This window comes from Enhydra lutris, unplaced genomic scaffold (genome assembly GCF_002288905.1).
Source record: "Enhydra lutris kenyoni isolate GAN:26980312 unplaced genomic scaffold, ASM228890v2 scaffoldscaffold43, whole genome shotgun sequence".
Lineage (NCBI taxonomy): Eukaryota > Metazoa > Chordata > Mammalia > Carnivora > Mustelidae > Enhydra > Enhydra lutris.
In genome coordinates, this window is record NW_019154127.1 from 14125957 (window position 1) to 14145336 (window position 19380).

At 63.9% G+C, this 19380-nt stretch overlaps 1 protein-coding gene across 1 annotated transcript in view; it reads right to left on the reverse strand.

The window, feature by feature from the left end:
* LOC111155760 (thrombospondin type laminin G domain and EAR repeats) overlaps positions 1 to 19380 on the reverse strand; it is a 164260-nt gene that overhangs the window by 424 nt on the left and 144456 nt on the right. The window contains exons 5-11 of the mRNA XM_022516144.1: positions 18827 to 18983; positions 17016 to 17147; positions 16148 to 16374; positions 14825 to 15011; positions 14062 to 14291; positions 4253 to 4440; positions 2369 to 2470 (exon numbers count right to left, since the gene is read on the reverse strand). Of these exons, the coding sequence (XP_022371852.1) occupies positions 2369 to 2470; positions 4253 to 4440; positions 14062 to 14291; positions 14825 to 15011; positions 16148 to 16374; positions 17016 to 17147; positions 18827 to 18983 (1223 nt within the window). The remainder of the gene's footprint in view (positions 1 to 2368; positions 2471 to 4252; positions 4441 to 14061; positions 14292 to 14824; positions 15012 to 16147; positions 16375 to 17015; positions 17148 to 18826; positions 18984 to 19380) is intronic.

Consider the following 19380-nt stretch of genomic DNA (forward strand, 5'->3'; position numbering starts at 1 on the left):
TGACCAGGGAAGCGCAGCGTTGCCCTCTCTAGGCCTGCACCTGTCCCTCCAACCCCTGGGTGCCCCTGGGTGCCTCTCCCTGTGCCTACGCGAGGGAAACTCAGCCTATTCAGCCTACGAAGAGGGAAACTGAGGGCCGGAAGGGGCCCCCTACCCTGTCCAAGACCCCGTAGCTCCTCATGTCCAGCCTGGGTCCTGCCAGCCCAGAGTGCCCGCAGATATCCCCGTGGGCGGGGGACATGGAGGGGATCCCGGCCGTGCCAGAAGTTTGGTTGTTGGCGCTGAGCTGGGACCTCCCCCTCCTCCTGGGGCCGGTGTGGACGGTGAGCCCCCCACGCACGCCTGTCACCACACAGGCGTGGAGTCCCTCTGTTTTCAAAGGAGGTAGCAGCACCTGGCACAGCACCGGGCGACCCGGCCCTGACCCCCGACCCCGTCCATCGGGCCACCCGCAGAGTCAGCGGTTCTGGGCTGTGCCCCCAAAAGGGATCTGCGGGTGGGTGGAGTCCCCAGGGCAGGGCGCTGGGGCCGAGCGCGGGAGGGTTTTCATCTGGACACTCGTTAGGGTGACTTGTGGGGAGGCCGGGCGGCTCCTGTCCCCACAGCCCAGTGCGCCGCCTGCCAGCCCCTCCTGCTCACACGCACTCTGCATTTTCTTCCTGTGCGTGTCCTTGTCCCTGATCCAAATTAACACGGTCTTTTATCAACTTTTCTTTGATTCTGAATGCAATGCCTTTTCCACAGAAACCCCAAAGGTTCGGAGTCACCCCGGCGGCCTGGTGTGCGGAAGCCCCACGGCCTCCTGAGCACCTGCGCGGCCCAAGTCGTCTTGGCCTCCCGCGGCGTTTCTGCCGTTTGCGAGTTGCCGTTTGCGTGCTTCATCGCGAAAACCTGTTTCTCGGCACGACCTGAAGCGGACCACGGCTTCGCCCTCCGGATGCACGGAAACTCCCTGCAGCCGCTTTGTTACGCGACACGCCACGCGTCCTCGTCCCGTGGACGAGGAGCACGACACGTGTCGCGTCCCGTGACTGAGAGCCGCTGGCCGTCCTCGGGGCTGTGAGCCCCCCCCCCCCCCGCGGGCTCACTTCCGGCAGAACCGCCGGCCGTCGCCACGCTGCAGGACACTCCTTCATGAGTCTCCTTTTTCAGAATTTTCTGGGCCGCCTTCGAAAATCTTTTCTTCCACATGAATTCTAAAACTCATTTGTCCTCTTGGAAATTCTACTTTCTAATAAGTTAGAAAGTCTAACGAAAATCGGTGATTTTTCTAGCAAGATATGGATGACCCGACTGTCCGGAGAGGAGGTGAAAAGACGGGTTGTGCCAGTCACCGTGGGAGACATCAGGGAGGGTGCTCGAGAGACACCCCTGAAAAGAGCCAGGCCAGGGGACCTTATCGCAGGATTTAGGCCGGCCGCAGGGAGAACGGTCTGCTGGGGAACAGCTCTACTGAGCGAACTCGCCCAGCCCGCGAGGGGAGGTGGAGAGCTCGGCCTGTGTGTTTACCGAGCTACGCTCCAGATCAGACGGGGTAAAGGCAAGTCCCCACGAGAAACGTCAGGCCTGCTCGTGCGCTATCGTGGACGCGAACACTTGACGTCAGGCCCACGCGCTGGGAAGTCGGCGGCGTCCCGAGCCGCGGCACAACACCGTTCAGGGCGCTCGCCCGCCGCAGGAAGGCCCGGAGATCCTCCCTGAGTCGTTACGTCGGCAGGAGGGCAGAGAAGAGCCAGGCCGGCAGGAGGGTCCGGGCCACATCAGAACCACCCGGGACACTCGGACAGCTCCCATCAGACAGCGGGACAGAGCGGTGGTCCCCTGGCCGAGACTGTTCTGGGATTTCTAGCTACTTCGGCAAACCAGTGAGGAGAACAAACATTAGAAATCAGGGGACAAAGCTGCTTGTACTCCCGGGTGTAATTATACCCCTAGAAACTCCACAAGATTCTTCTTAAGAAAAACTAGCAGACCTGAGATGATAACTCGGTCGGGCGTCTGGACACGGTGGTTAAATCCTGGCACGCAGCTGGAAAGGGGAAGGAAAGGCTCCCAGGGATCGTGCTCACGAAACTGGAAAGCCACCCAGAGTGAACCGAACGCTGGGGCCCCGCACCGTGTGAGGACACGCAAACCTGCGCCGGCCGGGTAAAGGGCGGTCCCGCCACCGTCCCGCACAGGGCTGCTCACAGCGGAAAACACCATGACCTCTCCCGCCACGGTGTCGGAAGTCTGTAGCTCCGGCCGCAAGCCCGAGCTGCAACTGTCAGTGTGACCCACGGGCCACCTGCCCTGCAAGAATGGTGAGTCCCCAGCCCCCAGGTAGACCCAGCGGGGAGGAAGGGGGCAGCCTTTGGAGGGTCTTTACCTGTAAATAATACTGTTTACAGAGAAGGTGTTTCCATCAAAGGAGTTTGCCACCACAAGGAAGTAGTCTTCTCCCACCGAGAAGAACTCCCAGTCCAGGGCGCTGTGGAGACGGGGCGGGGGGCAGGTGTGAGTGAACTGGGCACGGGCTCCGAGCCGGCTCTCCTAATGCCGGGGCCCCGTGCCCCCCGAGATCCGGAGCGGTCTTCTCGCACGGTGAACTGGGTCTGTTCTGGGGAAGTACAACTCACCTGTTAGCTTTTAGAAACATTTTTAAAATCTATAAACTACAACTAGCATAAACTGTGTCACCTTAACCGTTTCCGGTGGTCTGAGGACGTCAGCGACACCGTGCAACCATCACCAGCGGCCGTCTCCGGGACTCTCGCTTTCCCAAACCCAACCTCCGTCCCCGTTAAGCCCTAACAGGTTCCCCGAGCCCCGGAGGCCCCAACCACTCTCCGCCTCGGAGTTCAAGTGCCAGGGGGGACCTCGTATGACTGGAGTCGCACTGTGTTTGTCTTTTGGGGGTGGCCAATCTCCCTGAGCACAGTGTCCCCCAGGTCTGTGTGTGGTGGCCTGTGTCACTGTCCCTCCTTTATGATACCGCACTACGTGGAGGGTCCGCGAGCTCATCCATTCATCCGCCCGTGGCCGGTGGACTTGCACTGTGCTGCGGTGGAGTGTGGGATGGATCTTTCACTTTAAAGTGGTGGAAGGGATCGGAGAAAAGGTCCCAAGCCTGTGATCATTCCAGGGCGGCATGCAGGACTGCCCCTGCCCTGAGGCAGGGTGAGGACCCTGGCTATGACGTCACCCATTTGGTCCGTGGCTCCTTGTGTGACACCGGTTCAGGGAATGACAGAGAAATGTCCTCCTACGTTCGGAAGCTGTATTTCTTACTACAAACCCACAGGCTGCGTCCTTCTTAGATGGGGAGGCTGAGCCTCCGTGAGCAGCAGCGGGACTCAGCCGGGCGCTGGCGGCCAGGCCAGCCTGTCCCCGTCCACTGGCTCAGAGCTGCGGCCAGTCATGATTCTGCAATTCAGCCCGTGCTGTGTTCCCTGAGACGTGGCCGCGGGCGGCAGATGTGTGGCGCCGTGGTCATCTGTCCTCCGGCCGGGTCGGGGAGAAGCGAGCGGACTCACGCCGTGGGCACTGCGGCTCCTACCAGATGCCAGGTTTGCTCGAGTGCAGCGGAAAGTGAGCCGTCCAGCCGTGCGCCCCAGCCGGACCCCCAGAGCAGGCCTATTTCCACTCTCCAGAGCCACGGCACTTGGTCAATTGTTCCTCAGCGGGCGGTGGACGGGGCCCACAGGATGGACCCACGAGCAGGATGGAATGTCGCTGGGCCGTGAAAAGCTGTGGAACCTGGGCTTGCGCCACACGCAGAGGAACCTTGAGGAATGGCCTCAGGGAGGACAGCAGGCACCAGGGGTCACCTCCCACGTCATTCCACGTGGACGAAACGTCCAGGATGGGGAACTCCGTGGAGAAAGTAGACGGCTGACTGCCGGGGCTGGGGAGGGGGAGTGACAGCTGAATGGTAGGGGGTTTCCTCTTGGGGTGATGAAAATATCCTAAAACCACCTGGTGATGGTTGCACGGATCTGTGAATTTAATAAAAATCATGGAACCGCGGCAAACAAACGAGCAAGGTGCACGGTTGGAAAGTCGTAGGGCCAAGGTGAGAGTTTGGGCCCCATAGTCACTCAGCTGTCCTGGGAGGAGCCCCGAGAGGCCACGGCGCAGCCCCACAGACGGGGACACGCTTGCGCACCAGGAGCCGCCGCATGCCCAGCTCCGGCCGTGCTGCCCCCGAGGGCAGCGTCATCACGTAAGTGACGCGGGCCCTGCCCCTGACCACCCCCCGGCCCGGGCGCACCTGCAGGTGGGAATCTCCTGGAACTTGACGAAGGTCTGCGCGGTGACGTTCAGCTCGTAGATGACCGAGTTGATGAGGTAGGAGTCATTGCGCACGTGCATCTCCACGTCGTAGCTGTGGCTGTTGGCGACTGCGAGGAAGACCCTCTCTCCGATGTGGAAAACCTCCCAGTCCGCGGCGCCGAATGTCTGGGCAGGGCGAGAAGGAGAGGACAGCGCCCCTCTGCAGCGTCCCAGCTGGCCCTCAGACATGGCGCGGCACCCACGGCGCAGCAGGCACCGGACAGGCAGCCTTCCCCCCGCCGGCTTTGCTCACTTCCCAGCCTCACGGCCGCCACCCCCGTCCTGTCTGTGGTGCCCAAATGTGCCCACACCCAGAGAGATCACCTGTGCCGAGTGCTTCTTAGCCTTCCGTGCCTCCCGCTCCCCCAACCCCAGTGCTGCCCGTCCTGCAAGTTCCAGCCGCTAAAACACCTCTTCCAGGGAGCCTTCCCTGCTTCCTCCATTCCCAGCTCTCACCTCTGAAGCAACCTCTAGGCGATTGTGTTTCTCACGACATGCTGTCCCAGGCCTGAGGTTTTCCCTGGGTCTGATCAACAGCCCCACCCCTGGGCCCCCCGTGCATGCTGTTCCTCCGTAAATCCTTCATCACCCTCGAGGGTGAGGTGTGCCTGAGGAAACGGGGTGGGACTGGTACGCGGACGGCGCACTGTGGAGCCTCTGCCCAGAGCTCACGCTGCATGAGCTGACTTGCATGGGGGCCCACGAGGAGGACGTTTCTGCCCCGTTTGTGGCCAGCATCTCGGGGATTATGGGGGTGCTGGTGCATAAGGAAGGACGGGACCAGAGGAGCCCAGATGCAGGCTCTGAGCCCTGAGGAGAGAGGTGGGGCCCGAAATAAATGGGGGCATTTTCCTAGGGAGACGAGGGGTCCATGCAGGGGAGGCCCTTTGGGCAACTGCATAGGAAGACTGCGGATGGAGGGGGTCAAGCCAGAGAGGGTGAGCGTGGCTCCCCGTGGTGGGTCTGTGGCGGATGGAAGAGCCCTCGGGGAGCCTAAGCCACGAGAGTGGATGCCGCTGGGCTCTTGGTGCCCGTGTCAGCACAGAGGGGTTCCGTTGACCCCATCTGTCCCTGTGGGCCACAGAAGCGGGCATTTGCATGGACGGACTTCCAGCTTCTGATGCAGACCACACCTGCTGGCCAGGCGCAAACACAGCTGAGCCTGCCTCAAGTGGAGGCTCCGGACAGGGCCAAGGGCAGGCCCACCCCGCAGGGGCCGTGACCCCGGAACAAAGGGAATCCCGTGCATGTGGTGCGTGTTTGCCTGACTCCCCCTCTGAGGACCCCTCACCCCCCGCTGCCGGGACAGGGCCCTCAGTGGGTGCAGCAGGCCGGCTGGCTGGGGGTCCCCAGGGGAGAGTCTGAGCTTCCGGAGCGGCTAGAAATGAGAAGGAACACCCGAGACAGGAGGTAGCCCAGAAGGGGGAGCCCCAATGTCGCCTCGTCGACCTCTCGGGGTCTCGTCCAGCTCCTGAGCTCACACCTGGGGCCGGCATCCAAGGACTCAGGGGCAGCCGTCGGGAGGCTGGAGGCTTCCGCAGAAGGCAAGAGCGATGAGTGATTGAGAGAAACACGGATCGGAAACGAGCAACAGCGCAAACACCGCCGCTGCCCACGCAGGCTCTGCGGGGACTCTGGGGAGAGCCCTCGGGAAACGCGCACGTGGCGAGCGCAGAAGCGGACGTTCGGCAGCGTGAAAACCGCCGGAGCCGAGGCGCCATCTCTAACGGAAATGTCGTGTCTCGATTCAGACGCTCGCGGGACGGGACAGCTCCGGGGCTGTCCAGAAGGGACAATCGGGGAACTGCAGGGAGACCATCAGGAGTCATCCGAACGGAAGCGCACGAAGGGGAAAAGAGGTTCCAAGACACACGGACAGAGCCCACGTCCCGCGGGACCATGTGATGTGGTCTGGCACCCATGAGAGGGCAAGAGGAGGAGACAGAGAGGACATTCACAAGCACGAGGGCTGAACTGTTTCCAGACTGGATTAAAAACACCAACCACAGGTCCAAGAAGATCAGAGACCAGTGCAGAGTAAGTAAGAGACCCGCGCCTGGACACGTCGTGTCCCCGTAGGTGGCGCAGAAGACAGGCTGAGAAGCTCAAAGGCAGCAGGAGACGACACGTCCTGGACCGCAGGGCGCCGGGACGACGGGGCAGCGACACCAGGGATGAGGGGAGCTCGGTGTCCACGGGGAAACATCCTCCGCATCATCGAATGGAAAACAAGGGCGGGCAGGTGAGGGTGTGCGGGTGGACGTGCGTGCCCAGGGAGGTAAGCTCCCTGGCACATCTGTCACCTGCTTGGGTGTCACCGTCCCACTGGCAAATTCGGGATGTGCGGCCGGCCTGACTGCTTGTCCCTGTCCAATCCCCGCCACAGGACCAAGACCAAACTCCGTGGGTCGAGGCAGCATTCTCTCCATGCCCAGCAGAGGGGGCCGTTGTCTGCCGGGGCCCCTCCGGCCGCTGAGAACAGTCCTCCCGCGGTCCCCGAACGGGCTCCTAGTCCAGCGGCTCCAGAAACAGGTCTGGCCCTGTCCTGAGGAGCGGGAACAGGTGAGTTTCAGCTGAAACAGTAAGACCCCCTAGGACAAGGACAAGGGGACCTGGACCCCCCGCGGTCACTGACTCAGTGCGGGCACCGGGAGCTGGGCTCAGGCCCTTCTGGATGAGCGTGTCTGTGGCTCCACAAGGGGCACGGGGTCTGTCCCCTGGGGTCACCTCACATCCAAGCAGGCTCACAGACTCCTGCGGCCAACGGAGCCGTCAGCATGGTCCCCAGGACACCTGCTGGGGACCCACACCCGCGCGGAGAGTCACACGGGCAGTCCTGCGGGTGCTCAGACGCGAACGCGAGCGTCAGTCCACAGGACCACAGGCTGCCTCCAGCCCTGCGCTGGGGAAGCCACACCACTGGGAGACACACGTGTGCAAAGGCGCGAGCCTGCAGGCCCAGGCATGCACACATATGTACCTATGCCATGTGCTCCTGCGTGCACACATGTGTGCACACACCCGCACGTGCCTGCATACACACACTATACCCACACATCCACACACGCCTGTATACACACAGGCGCGCGCACACCTCACAGTAATGTGGCCGGCAGGTGGTTTAACACCCCCCGCCCCCGGGCACCAGGGCTTCCCTCCGGCTCCCAGCCTCACGACCTCAGCCCGCTCACGCACCTTCAGGGCCAGCACAGAGGTGCATACAGACGGGGGCCCGAGGGGGGCTGTGGGAGGCTCCCGGAGTGCGGGCGGAGGCGGTGCCGGGGCGGGACGGACGGCCGAGGGGGGGCTGGCAGCAGAGGCAGGGAGGAGCCCTCGGTGCGTGAGTGGTTTGGAGGGGTGTTGTCTGCCCTGCTCCGCGCCCCCATACAGCAAGGACTGGGGTGCCTCATGCACTTCCAATTCCAGGTAAGCAGGGGTTTCAGTCTGTGTGTGTCCTGTGCACTGCTGGGGACAGACTTTACTGAAGTTATTCATGGTTTACCTGGAGCCCAAGTTGAGCTCAGCATCCGGGGTTTTATCTGGCCACAGGGTGGCCAAGACCCCCAGGAGGCCTCCTGGGGCCACAGCCATTGGCCGTCGATGACCCCTTCCTCCCCACGCAGGGCTGCTGGAGCCCCTCTCAGAGCAAGGCCAACCCCCGCACCCTCAGCTCCGAAGAGTGGGGAGTGTCTCTGCCCACGGCTGCGCCGGCCTGGCCGGGGGGAGCAGGGGCCTCGGGCCTGCTGTCAGGCGGCTCCTGGATCCTGGTGCATTAGGGGCTCATCAGAGACAGAAGGAATTCCCACATCCAACAGGCTTGCCAAACCCTGCCTGGCACCTGGCGCGGTGGCCGACACCTGCTGGGCTGGGTGGGGGGCCCCTCCCGCCGTCCCTCTGCACGGAATTCCCCTGGGCCTGTCCCAACTGCCCCCGGCACGGTGCCTGGCAGGCTGCCCGAGCGCCTTGGCAGGATGATGGCTTTTCAGGGACGTGGCAGCCAGACGCACCTGGAGCCCCCAACAGCCTCCCTCGTGGGCGGCTCCCGGTGGCCAGAGGGTCAGGCTGGGCCAGGAGGCCCTTGGGTTCTGGCTTCGATGGAGCAAAGAGTCAAGGTCGGGAGTGCCCGGGGGCAGGACAGGGAGACAGGTGTGCTTCCAAGGGACGGCGGGCGGCCCCCAGAGGGCCCCGGGGCGGGACTGCTGCTAACCCCACAGAAGGCAGCCGGCCGGGGTGGGTGAACTCCAGCTCTGGGGGGGGGGGGGCAGCAACACCCTCCCTGGCTGATCTCTGGGTCTCCCCCAGGCTGCCTGCCCCCCGAGCAAACAGAAGGCGCCAGGAGGCAGCCCGCATCCCGGGGCGCCCGCAGTGCTGGCCCCGAGGGGCTCCGCCACCACCCAGCGTGCAGGTACGGCTGTCAACCCCGCGCTCCGTCTGCCTCCCCGCTGCCTCCCCGCTGCCTCCGGACTCTCACACGCTCGGCGCAAACGGAGCCTCTGACGAGCCGCAGCTCCACGCACTGCCCCCACACGCACGCTGACCGCCGGCACCCCTGCCCGTCCCTCCCTCACCGGCTGCCCCCGTCCCTGGCACCTGAGACTCTCCCCCGGGGGCCCTGTGGGCGCTCTGCCAGCCCCTCACGCCCGTCAGCCCGCCGCCCGGGCCACAAACCCCGACATGGTCAGCGGCTCCCTCCCCTCCCCCACCCCCATGCCGGGTCCACATCTGATGGCAGTGACCGCTGGCCCCCCACAGCCCGTGAGCGCAGGAGGCTGGATTTCCCATGGACAGAGCTCCTGCCTTCCTGGACACACCCAGCCCGGGCCCCCTTGGCTCTAAGATGGGGAGGCCCAGTCGTCGGAGCCCTGTGTCTGCCACTGGCGGGAAGATTCTGGAATTCCTTGGGGGGTTGCTGTGAGCAGCCAGCCTCCCATTCACACCAGCCACCAGCCCCGTATGGCCAGGGCCTTCCTTGCGAGCCGACCTCGGGTGCCCAGCGCGCCCCAGCTCCTTGCCAGTACCGTCCTGCGGGACGTCCTTAACACCATGGGCCCCACGCCCGGCCCCACCCTCTGGAAAAGGGCCCCGAGGTCTTTCAAAGCTCCCGGCCTTGCCTGCTTCAAAGCACACGGTCACAAAAGATGCTGTAAAACTTCAAACAGGAAACACTCAGGCGGTGCCAGGACCTAAAAGGATTAAACACAGTGGGGGGATCGCTGGCAAACCATGAAAGTGGGCTGCTGCGGGGTTTGAGGACTGTCGAAGTGTGAGGAGATGGGGCGCATAAGGGAAGGCCTCGGGGCAGGGTGTGAAGTCGCTGGCCCCCCGGGGCCTCCCTCGGTGGCCTGCAGGGTCAGGGGACAGTGGTGCCCCCAGAGTTCTGGCTCCTGGGATCCCCTGCAGACTGGGGCGGGCGCTCAGAGGCCACCCCAAAATGCAGAACAGCGGCTGCCATTGGGGCTGGCTGTCGACCGATGTTGCTGGGGATGAAGTCCTGAAACCACGGTCCGGGAGCCTCTCCCACCTGCCTTCAGCACAGGCTAAGACCCCAGGAGGGTCTGCTCAGCAACGCTCAGTCTCTCCTCCCAGCCCCCGGCGGACAGAAAGCTCTCAGAGGGACGAGCCACGCTCACAGGTGAGGGGAGGACATGCATGGCCCCAGGGACCCCTTTCAGGGCCCCAGGCCAGACTCCAGGCTCCCCCGCAATGATGGGGCCTTGTATGGACCGATGGCCCCTCCACACCCCACCTGTGCCCCCAGCTGGGTCCCCTCGCTTCCCGCCTCAGTGTTCTCATCTGTGAACTGGGCCTGCGGGCGAACCACGAGCTGGCTGAGCGAGGGCAACCGCAGATCTGCCTTCAAATATCTCTACCAACAGCGGAAAGGCTTTCCAGAGGGGGAAGCAAGAAAGTTTGGCACCCGTGGGAATCCCAGCGTTTCTGGCCCGAGGCCTTCAGGAACCGGAAAAACCACGTCCCAAGCACAGGGCAGGGCCCACGGCCATCCGGTCTTGCCGGGTGGGGAGCCTGGCCTGTCGTCTGGGGCCTGGGCCCCTGGAGACAGTGTGGCCCCTGCCTGGGGGCTGTGGGTGACTGTGCCCCTTAAGAGGTCCCCGGGAAATGCCTCTGTCTCCTGGAGCTCTAGGAAGAACACACGGGCCCCCTTCCGTCCTTCACCACCCCTTCCCCTTGTCCCTCTACCAAGGAGCCCCAACACAGACACTCAGTTCACACCCCAGACCGAGCCTGCAGGCTCTGTCCACGGGGCGACTCCAGGATCGGGATGTCCCTGTCGGCACTTACGGTGTCCAGACCGCCTCCCAGTGTCACTCCCGCCAAGCCTTGCCCTTCTCCGGGGTTTCAGTGGTGGGAGGAGCTCCACGCCACCCCGGGGACGGTCCCCTCACGCAGGTGAAGCAGACTCTGTTGAACAGCGACCACCCTGCCCGTGGCTCCTCGCACGCGAGCTCCGGAGTGTTGCCTGCGGCGGCTGTCCGATAAGCCGGGGATTACCGCTGCAACCCCAACCCGTCCCCGCTCCCCTCTTTTTCCTTTTTGGGGAAGACAATCCCTGTCTCTGCCATGACCCTGTGTTCCAGCCTCTCGTGGGTCCTGCCCTCCCCTGGAGCTGTTCCGTCCTGCTCTGTGACGCGGGTAGCACCCTGGGGACGCCGCGTCCACAAGCCCCTCCCGGGGGTGTCTGCTGCACCTCCGTCCCTCCGTCCTGTCTTCACGCCAGCTGGCCGCGTGTCCATGCTGTCCTCCTCTTCCCCAGCTGGCCCCCTGGACTCTCTCCACAGGCCATAGGGACTGTCCTCGCCCTGGAACTTGCCTTCACCACCATCTGGGCGGAGCCGCAGCTCCCACTGATTCCCGGTGTCTGGTGACTCCGGTACATGCAGGCGCACACGTCGTGGGCAGCACCCCCCACCCGGTTTCCAGGTCCCACACAGCTGCGCCGGCCAGCCGACACTGGGTGGGGGCTGACGGCCAGCGGCCGGAGGGGGCTTCCTGCCTCGGACGGAGAAGCCACACGCCAGAGGAGGTCCAGGGGCCCTCGTCACGCTTCACTGGGTGGGGACTAACCCCAGGTGGTGGCCTGGGTTCCTTCTCCCGCCCACGGCGCAGCACACAGAATTCGGACTGGAAGTGGTCTCGCTCGGAACCCAGGGGAGAAACCCGTGGTGTGACAGCCTGAGCCTCTTGGATCTGGTCTCCGGGGCCAGCGTCCCCCAGCGGCCGGCACGGTCCCGGGTATGGGAGCCCCTCGATGGCCCCATGGCTCTCCGCTCCCGTGTCACTCCTTCTGGATCTCCTGGGTTGATGCCCTCGGTCTATCTCATCTTCTCGTTCTGCATCTAGACATTCCCCTGCCTCGACTTTCCAGCCTAGTTGACGAGTATCTTCCTGTAGGGCCAGCAACCATCTTTTTAATGCCCAGGAACTGTCCCTTCATGGCATTTGGTACAGACCTTACAAAGGTGATGTTTCCTTGAGTTCTTCTGAAGGTAATTAGAATTTAAAGGGTAATTAGGGTAATTACAATTTTAAAATCCCTCGTGTTCCTCGAGTTAGCTGGCTGTGGTCCGGCGCGGGCGCACGTCTGCACACGAGTTCCACTGTTTCCTATCTCGGTCCTTCACCAACGCCCAGAGCCCCCGCTGTCGGTGCGTGGCCCTGGGGAGAACGGCGGCAGGTGGCTCTGTCCCTGCCAGGCAGTGCCTCCGGGAGCAGCCCTTGATGAAGAACGTGGTTCTACCGGGGCCTTCGGTGCAAGTGCAGAGAGCTGGGATCCCGGCGCTGGTAGCCGTAGGACGACGATCTCCTGGACGCCCTCCCAGCCCGGCAGGAGCCCGAGTCCTACCAAACGCGTGGTTTGTCGGTTCTGCTCCAGACCGGGCCAGGGTGACCATGCGGCTGTAGGCAGCTCCCTCCACGCTCGTTACGGGTCCCTGCTCTGGGGACACCCCGGGGCCTGCTCCCCACCCCCGCCCACCCACCAGCTCCTTGGAAGCACTCATCCTGCATCACCCTTCAGAATGAAGACTTCCGGTCCCACGGTCGCACCCCCGCGGACTTCTGATGCACGGGCACGTGGACTCCCTCCCCCAGCTGGCCTCCACGTGACCCCGGTGCCCTGGCAGGTCATTTACAGCCTGTGCGGTTCCCCCATGAGCTGCCGTGTGCCTGTCACCGGGCAGGCCCTTCCACAATGGCTCTGGGGCCCGTTGTCAGCCCCAGCCTGTGCATCCAGGCCTCCCCTCGATTCCCTATGTGGCCACCTAGGGTCGGCTCCCAGACCCTCTAGCACCACCTTCTCACGGGCTGGCCTCTAGTTCCACGGGGCGTGCGACAGGCAGACCCCACACCAGCCCGTTGCTGAACGCTTTCCAAATTGGCGAACCCACGCCCAGCCCCATTGTTGGGAACGGCTCTGCCCCCGGCCAGCCCACCTGTCTTCTGGGGTCCTGGCCTCATGGCGATGGCGGGCGCCGTGGAGGGAGCTTGTGCTCGACGATCTGTCCACCGCTGGACTGAGCGATGGCACCACCTGGGCTCCCATCCTGGCTCGGCCAGGCGCCGGTCCCGGGACCCTGTGCCTCGGCATCCCCGGGCGTGAAGGGAGACTACGGGCAGCACTCAGCTCACGGGGCGGCCGTGAGGACCGACTGGGAGGAGGTGGGGGAAGCTCCTGGCTCCGCACTTTCATTCAGCCTGGCTCAGCGCTCAGTCCCCGAGGCCCGCACGGAGGCCCGTGGCTGCGAGGACTCCTGCCCACCGCCGGCCCTCCTCTTCTGGGCTCCCCATCTCCGGAGTCGCAGCCCCAGGAACCACCTCCTCCTGCCAGGAAACTCGGGGCCGTGCCTCGTGCTCACCCCAGGCCGCCTTGTCCCACAGGAGCTTTAGCGTCACTCCGCGGCTGCCCCGGACCTCCCCGCGCTGGGCACACGGCCCGGCCACTCCCCCTGCCCGCGGCCAAGAGGGGCCACTCTCTTGGCTCTTCTCCACAGCCTCCCGCCTACACATCGCAGACCCGGCCGCCCTCCTGCAGCGGCCCCCACCCTCTGCAGCTTGTCCCCACGTCCTCCCCGAGGGAGCCGCACTGACTACCAGACAGACAGGCAGAGGGACGTTCCGGAAGGATCAGGGGAGGAGTCCTGTCGGCGGCGACAGCTTGACAGCTCTCCGCGTGACTGCGGCGAGTAGAGAACGAGGGCCCCCAGCTCCATCGGGAGCGGGGAAGGTAGCCAGCGCCCGCCCGGTGTCCCAAGATGGGCTGCGTGCGTCCCCACCTCACCCCTGCACCTGCTTCCCACGACCCTCGGCCAGGCCCGGAGCCGGCACGGTGGCGTCCGATTAACCTGTGTGGCCCCTCGCTCCTCTGCACTTTGCCAGACTGCTCGTGGAGCCTGCGACCCGCTGAGGGACTTCACAGTCTGAAGGGACAGTGGCCCGTGCTGTCCCTGCCCCCATACTCGGGCCGGCCAGGGGCCACGAGCTCTGCTGAGCACCGCGCGCTGCCCGGGAAGCTCCTGACAGAGGGGGGGCAGGGCCCCTCCCGCCTCAGTGTCGGGCTCGTCTCGGGGCGGCACGGGCTCAGCCTGAGCCTCCCGTGGGGGTGCGGTGCTTGGCGAGGGCCTGCAGCTGGGCACCGGTCCTGGCTCTCCTGGTCCCCTGTCTCCAGCTGCCGCGTGGCAGAAGCCGGGTGGCCTGACGGAGGCGGGACTCGGGGCTCCCACGGCTCCTTACCAGGAAGGCCTGGAAGAGCTGGAAGGAGCCGAGGAGCCAGACGTAGAGGTGTGAGTGCAGCTTCGTGGACGTGCCGTTGAAGGCGTTGGCCACCACCAGGAACGAGTAGGGCCCCACGGTGAAGAACTCCCAGTCGTAGGCGCCGGACGTGGCGATGGTCTGGTTGGCCTCGAAGAGGCGCGTCCTCGGGTTCCACTTGTAGATGACGCTGTCGATGTTGTGGTTGTCGCCTGCGAGCCAGCGGCCGCCGTGAGGGACACCAGGCAGACATCCCCCAGCCACGGTCACTCAGGCCATCACCCCAGAAACCAGGTCCCCAGCCCCGGCCAGACCTGGCCCCCACTCTGCACCTGCTGCGTCCCAGGGTTTGTGCCCAGAAGGCACGAAGCAACGTCCCGCATCCCTCCAGCGACTCTGCCCGCACACTGTCCGCACCGCCGTCCCTCTGCCAGCCCAGCAGCTGACCTTCCCACCTCCCCAGCCCGCCCCCCGACGAGGAGGCTCATTAGTTGGTTAGTTAGCTGCTTAGTTTCAAATGCGGAGGTCGGGCCCCCGTCCCCGCCCCCACTGTGCGGGCCCCCCACAGACGGGGCACCTGTCCTCCTGCCTGGACGGGAAGGAGGTGCTCAGGTGTGTTCACCCAGATGTCACCGGGCCAGGTGTGATTCGTCGTGATTTGTTAACCAGGTGGAAACAGACTGGCAGGTGGGTCAGCCTCCCCCCGCCCCTGTGGATTCCTTCCGTGTGTGTGGCCACGGCCTACCTTCCCGGTGGTTGGCCACGGCCAGGAAGTGCTCCCCAGCCACCTCGAAGGCCTCCCAGTCCCGGGCGCTGTGGGTGGGGACCCTCTGGTAAGGCGTGAACCGCAGCTTCCTCTGACTCCATTTGTAAATGACAGAGAACTCCTGACCCTTCTCATTCGGTTCAAAATTAGCAACGGCCAGGAAGACCTGAAAGAGAGAGCCCGGGACGGCGGCTCTTGCCGTGCGTGCGAGGGGCCTGGCTGGGGCTGCCGAGCGCCTGTGTCCCTGTGGATCCGCCCGTCACGTCTCTGTGCTCGTCAGCCCGCCGTCCCCATTTCCATGCCCAGACTTGGGAACAGCTTCATGCGCAGACTGTCCTCCCTGCCTGGCCCTCCTCCCTCCCGGAAGCACATGCTTGTCACGTAGCCGGGTCAGACACATGCGTGCCCGGCCTGCGACAGGCCCAGAGGCAAGCCGGCTGGGTGTGTGGGGCTCGTCTGCTGAGCCCAGGAGCGAGCGTGCGTCCCGTAAGCCCTGTGCCTGCGTTAGTGACCGGACAGAACTTCCCCCCTTGTCTTTGCTGAATTTTCTGGTATTTCTTTGAAGCAAAGTTAACATTTTTTATATGGAAATGTCGCCAACCCAACGCTAGTCTGCCATTCGCCAGGCAGGACGGGGAGCGCGGCTGGGCTGGGGCGGACTGCGGGAACGGGAGCGCAGAGCCCTGTCCATTCTGCTCCCTGGCCATCCTGGGGGCGGCCGAGGTGAGAGCAGGTTGTGCCTGGTACACACGAGCTGTGAGTGAGCCAGGTGAGCCATTTGGAGGCCGGGGGCAGGACAGCGGCCCCAGGACATTGCCCCTGGAGCCAAGGGTGTAGACGGAGCTGGTAAGACAAGGCGTCGTGCGGAGGGCGTCCCTTGGACCCAGCATCTGGGCCCTTGCTCCTTCCGGCCCCGGCTGCAAAGGGACTGCCCTCGAGGGTCTCACCCCCAGCTCCGGCCCCGGCCCCCAGCCGGGAGTCTGGTCCCTTCCCCAGAGATTCCCACCTCATTGACAGGCTCATCAAATGGGCCAACGAGCTTTTAGCTCAGCCCCGTGGGTCTACGTCGAGCCGGACCGCAGGGTGGGCGCGGTCTCGTCTCCGTTCTGCACGAAGCCAAACAGACTTCACGTGCCGGGATTAGAGACGCCGCCAACTGCCCGACCGTGCGAGCGGCCGAGAACCCAGGTAAGACGCTGAAACCATGAGGAATCCTTTCCCGGATCATCTGCGCGAGCCGTCCCAGCCTTTGGGTTTTCCCAAGAGAAGAAGGACCGAGACGGTCGCTGGGCGCACACTTGCCTTTTTCCCGATGGTGAAGTGTCTCCAGGACTGGGCTTGGTGCGTGCGGATGTTCTGGTACGAGGAGAACTTGCCGTCCGTCCACTTGTAGATGGCGGACGTGGCTTTGCGGTTGGCGGCCGCCACGAAGAGCCCGGCCTCGGGGATGGCGAAGACCTCCAGGCCCAGCGTCTCCGAGCTGGTGAGCAGGCTCTGGTGCTCCTCCACATAGTCCAGCTTCTCTCTGGCTGCTGTGGCGACCGGAGCTGGTTGGGGCCTCCCAGAGCGGGAGCGCGACCCCAGGGCCCCGCGCCCAGACGCCCCGCGTCTGCCACAATCGGGCCTTCACTGGGCGACTGGCCCAGAGCGCGCGTCACCCTCCCAGAGAGGCCATCAGAGGAGACCGCTCGCGCCTGCCTGGGCTTCTGGCGCACGGGATGGCCGGTGACACTGCGGGGACGGCCCGGACGTGTCGGGTCCTAAGAAGACATCCCCACACTCGCGGCTCCTGTATGGGCTGTGCCCTCAAGGACACGAGGGACTGGGGTCAAGGCTCGTGAGCGGCGGCTGCAGCCAGCTCCCGTTTCCTGCGGGCGAGGGCCCCAGGCGCCCTGGGCAACCTCGACTTCTCAAACCCACGCGGGAAGGCACCGCCGGGAGCGCTCAGGGGAACCGCACGCCTCTAGGCTCCGGCATCGCCGCCTGGTGTCTGTGATCCGAGGGGCAGATAGGGCGCCAGGAGGCTGCACCCTGGGGCCACGGGGACTAGACGCGCAGGGGTGCCGAGACCTGCCCACTTGACACATGCAGGCCTGCTGGCCTGGGGGTTGCTGCCCGTTCCCGAGCAGCATTGGCTCGAGAAGAGCCCCAAGTCCCAGAGCCCCCTCACCTGCTAACACGGAGACCCACTCGCTGCCCACGCACAGGAACAGCCCCTTCCGGCTGGCGTCGAACCAGAACTGGGCATCCTCCTTTTTGGTGCATGGAGGCCGGGAGCCTAGTGTCACCTTCATGTCAGTTTCTGGGGGAGACAGGGAAGGGGAGCGTCCAGGCACAGGTTCCCTAGAGGAAGATGGAGCTGGGAGGTTGCCCCCGACCCAGGCAGTCCTGCCTTAGCCTCTGCACACACACAGGGACCATGAGGACACAGGGGTCTCCAACACGGCCCCGGGGAGGAAGTGAGGCCCCCACGGCAGGACGGAAGCCACGAGGCTCCCCGGCCGGCCTCCCTGCCCGCTGCAGAGGCCGGCCCACCGTCCCCTGGAAAAGCCTCAGTCATCACGGCCTGAGGTTGGTTTTGCCTTGTTCCCTGGCATTTGACCCCATCACTTCCGATGGCTCCGCCTCAGCTCGGGCCAAGCCACATGGTCCTGATGACGCTGCGAGACCGAGTCACAGCGACGTGTGCGCTGCTGCCCGCGCTGGGGGCACCTGGGCTCACACGCCTGCCTCCTGCCTCTTGTTCCGAGCTGGAACTGGACGGAAGCGGGAAATTTCCACTGGGCAGGGAAGTCATTTTCCTCTGTCTCTTCTTTTACAATAAAAATTATTAAAATTATACTGTTACTATAAAAGTATTCCAAATATCATGGCGATAAATGGCATCAATATGTAGACTGTTTTTTGAAAGATTTATTTACTTTAGAGCAAGACAGAGCAGCAGTGGAGGGGCAGGGGCAGGGGGGAAGCAGTCTCCCCACTGAGCACGGAGCCCAATGTGGGGCTCGATCCCACGACCCCGAGATCATGACCTGAGCTGAAATCCAGAGCCAGATGCTGAGCCAACTGCGCCACCAGGCACCCCAGTCTGCAGACGTTAAAGTGCTCCCCAACGCAAACAAATAAAAAGCAGCTGGGGTGGGGGGCTGCCTGGGTGGCTCTGACGGTGGAGTCCAGCTCTTGGTTTCGGCTCAGGTGTTGGTCCCAGCGACTTGGGATCGAGCCCCGTATCGGGCTCCCTGGTCAGCAGGAATCTGCTTCTCCCCCTGCCCCCCCTCATGCTCTCTCTCTCATTCTCTCTCTCAGATAAATAAATAAAATCTTTAAAAAAAAATGGCAGCAGACAAGCCGGTGTTGCTGGGACTTGGGAAACCCAGGCCAGGACTAGATTGTGGGGGTGATGTGCTCGGGGCTCCCCTGACTGGTGGAGCGTGACCCTGAGGCTTGGGAGGGGCGGAGGCTGTTTCCCTGGCGGAGTGTGGTGGGAGGGGACGCGGCTGCTCCGGGGCAGGGGTGTGGCTGACACAAACCGCCCAGACAGGACCTTTCTACCTGGAGAGCACACAAGCACACACTAAGGAGAGCAGGGCAGGGGACCCTCGGGGTCCCGGGGTGGGGGGCTGAGGTGTAGCTGGCTGTCAGAGGCAGACGGGGATGAAGACCTCACGTACTGGTGTGGGGGCAAAGCAGGCAGCAGGTGGAAGTCAGAAGGCCCAAGGGAAGGAGCGTGACGTTAGGAAACAGCCCCCGGCGTCCCAAGCAGGACCAGCGGTTCCCTGGGGACACCACCCAAGGGGGGTTTGGTGGCCACTGGGCAAGCCTCCTGGAGGAAAGGTGGATGGTGCTGGCTGGTTTGACGGAGACAGTCCTTCTGTTAATTTGATAATCACTCTCCTGTCTGCTCCCAGGGGACGTGGGAAAGCGACGAGGCTCGTGGGGCCACCATCGGTGAAGGAGAGTGGGTGGTGTTGACCTACTAACCATAGGGATATTTTAGCACCTCGTTATCTTCTGGCTTCCCTGTGATACCCTGCAGGACAGGAGGGATGGACAGCACGGCCAGCTCGGCACTCCGGCAGGGACAGAGCCGCAGGGTGGCGTCTGAGCCGGGCAGCAGGACCAGCTGCCTCACCAAGCCCTGCGGAGAGATGGATGGTGTGTTCAGAACCTCGTCACCAGAGCGCCAGGACCCCAGGGCTCAGCCTGTCTGAACCCTGGGGGAGGGGTGGGAATGGGGGATGGTAGGTCCATCGACCTCTAGAGCTAGGAGAGAAGAGTCTGCTGATTGGCTGGGGGGTTGGGGAGCGCTGAGAGCAATGGTGGGGAATTCAATATCATTCTAAGGTAATTGAGTCATGGAAGGGGTTTTTCCTGTGAACTAACCTAGGGTGACTGGGCTGTATTGCTCATCCAACCATCTGTCCTTTTGTCTGTCCATCCACCCACCCATCCATCCATTCACCATGTGTCCATCCATCACTCATCCAACCATCCATCCATCTACCCACCCATAATCCACCCACCATCCATCCATC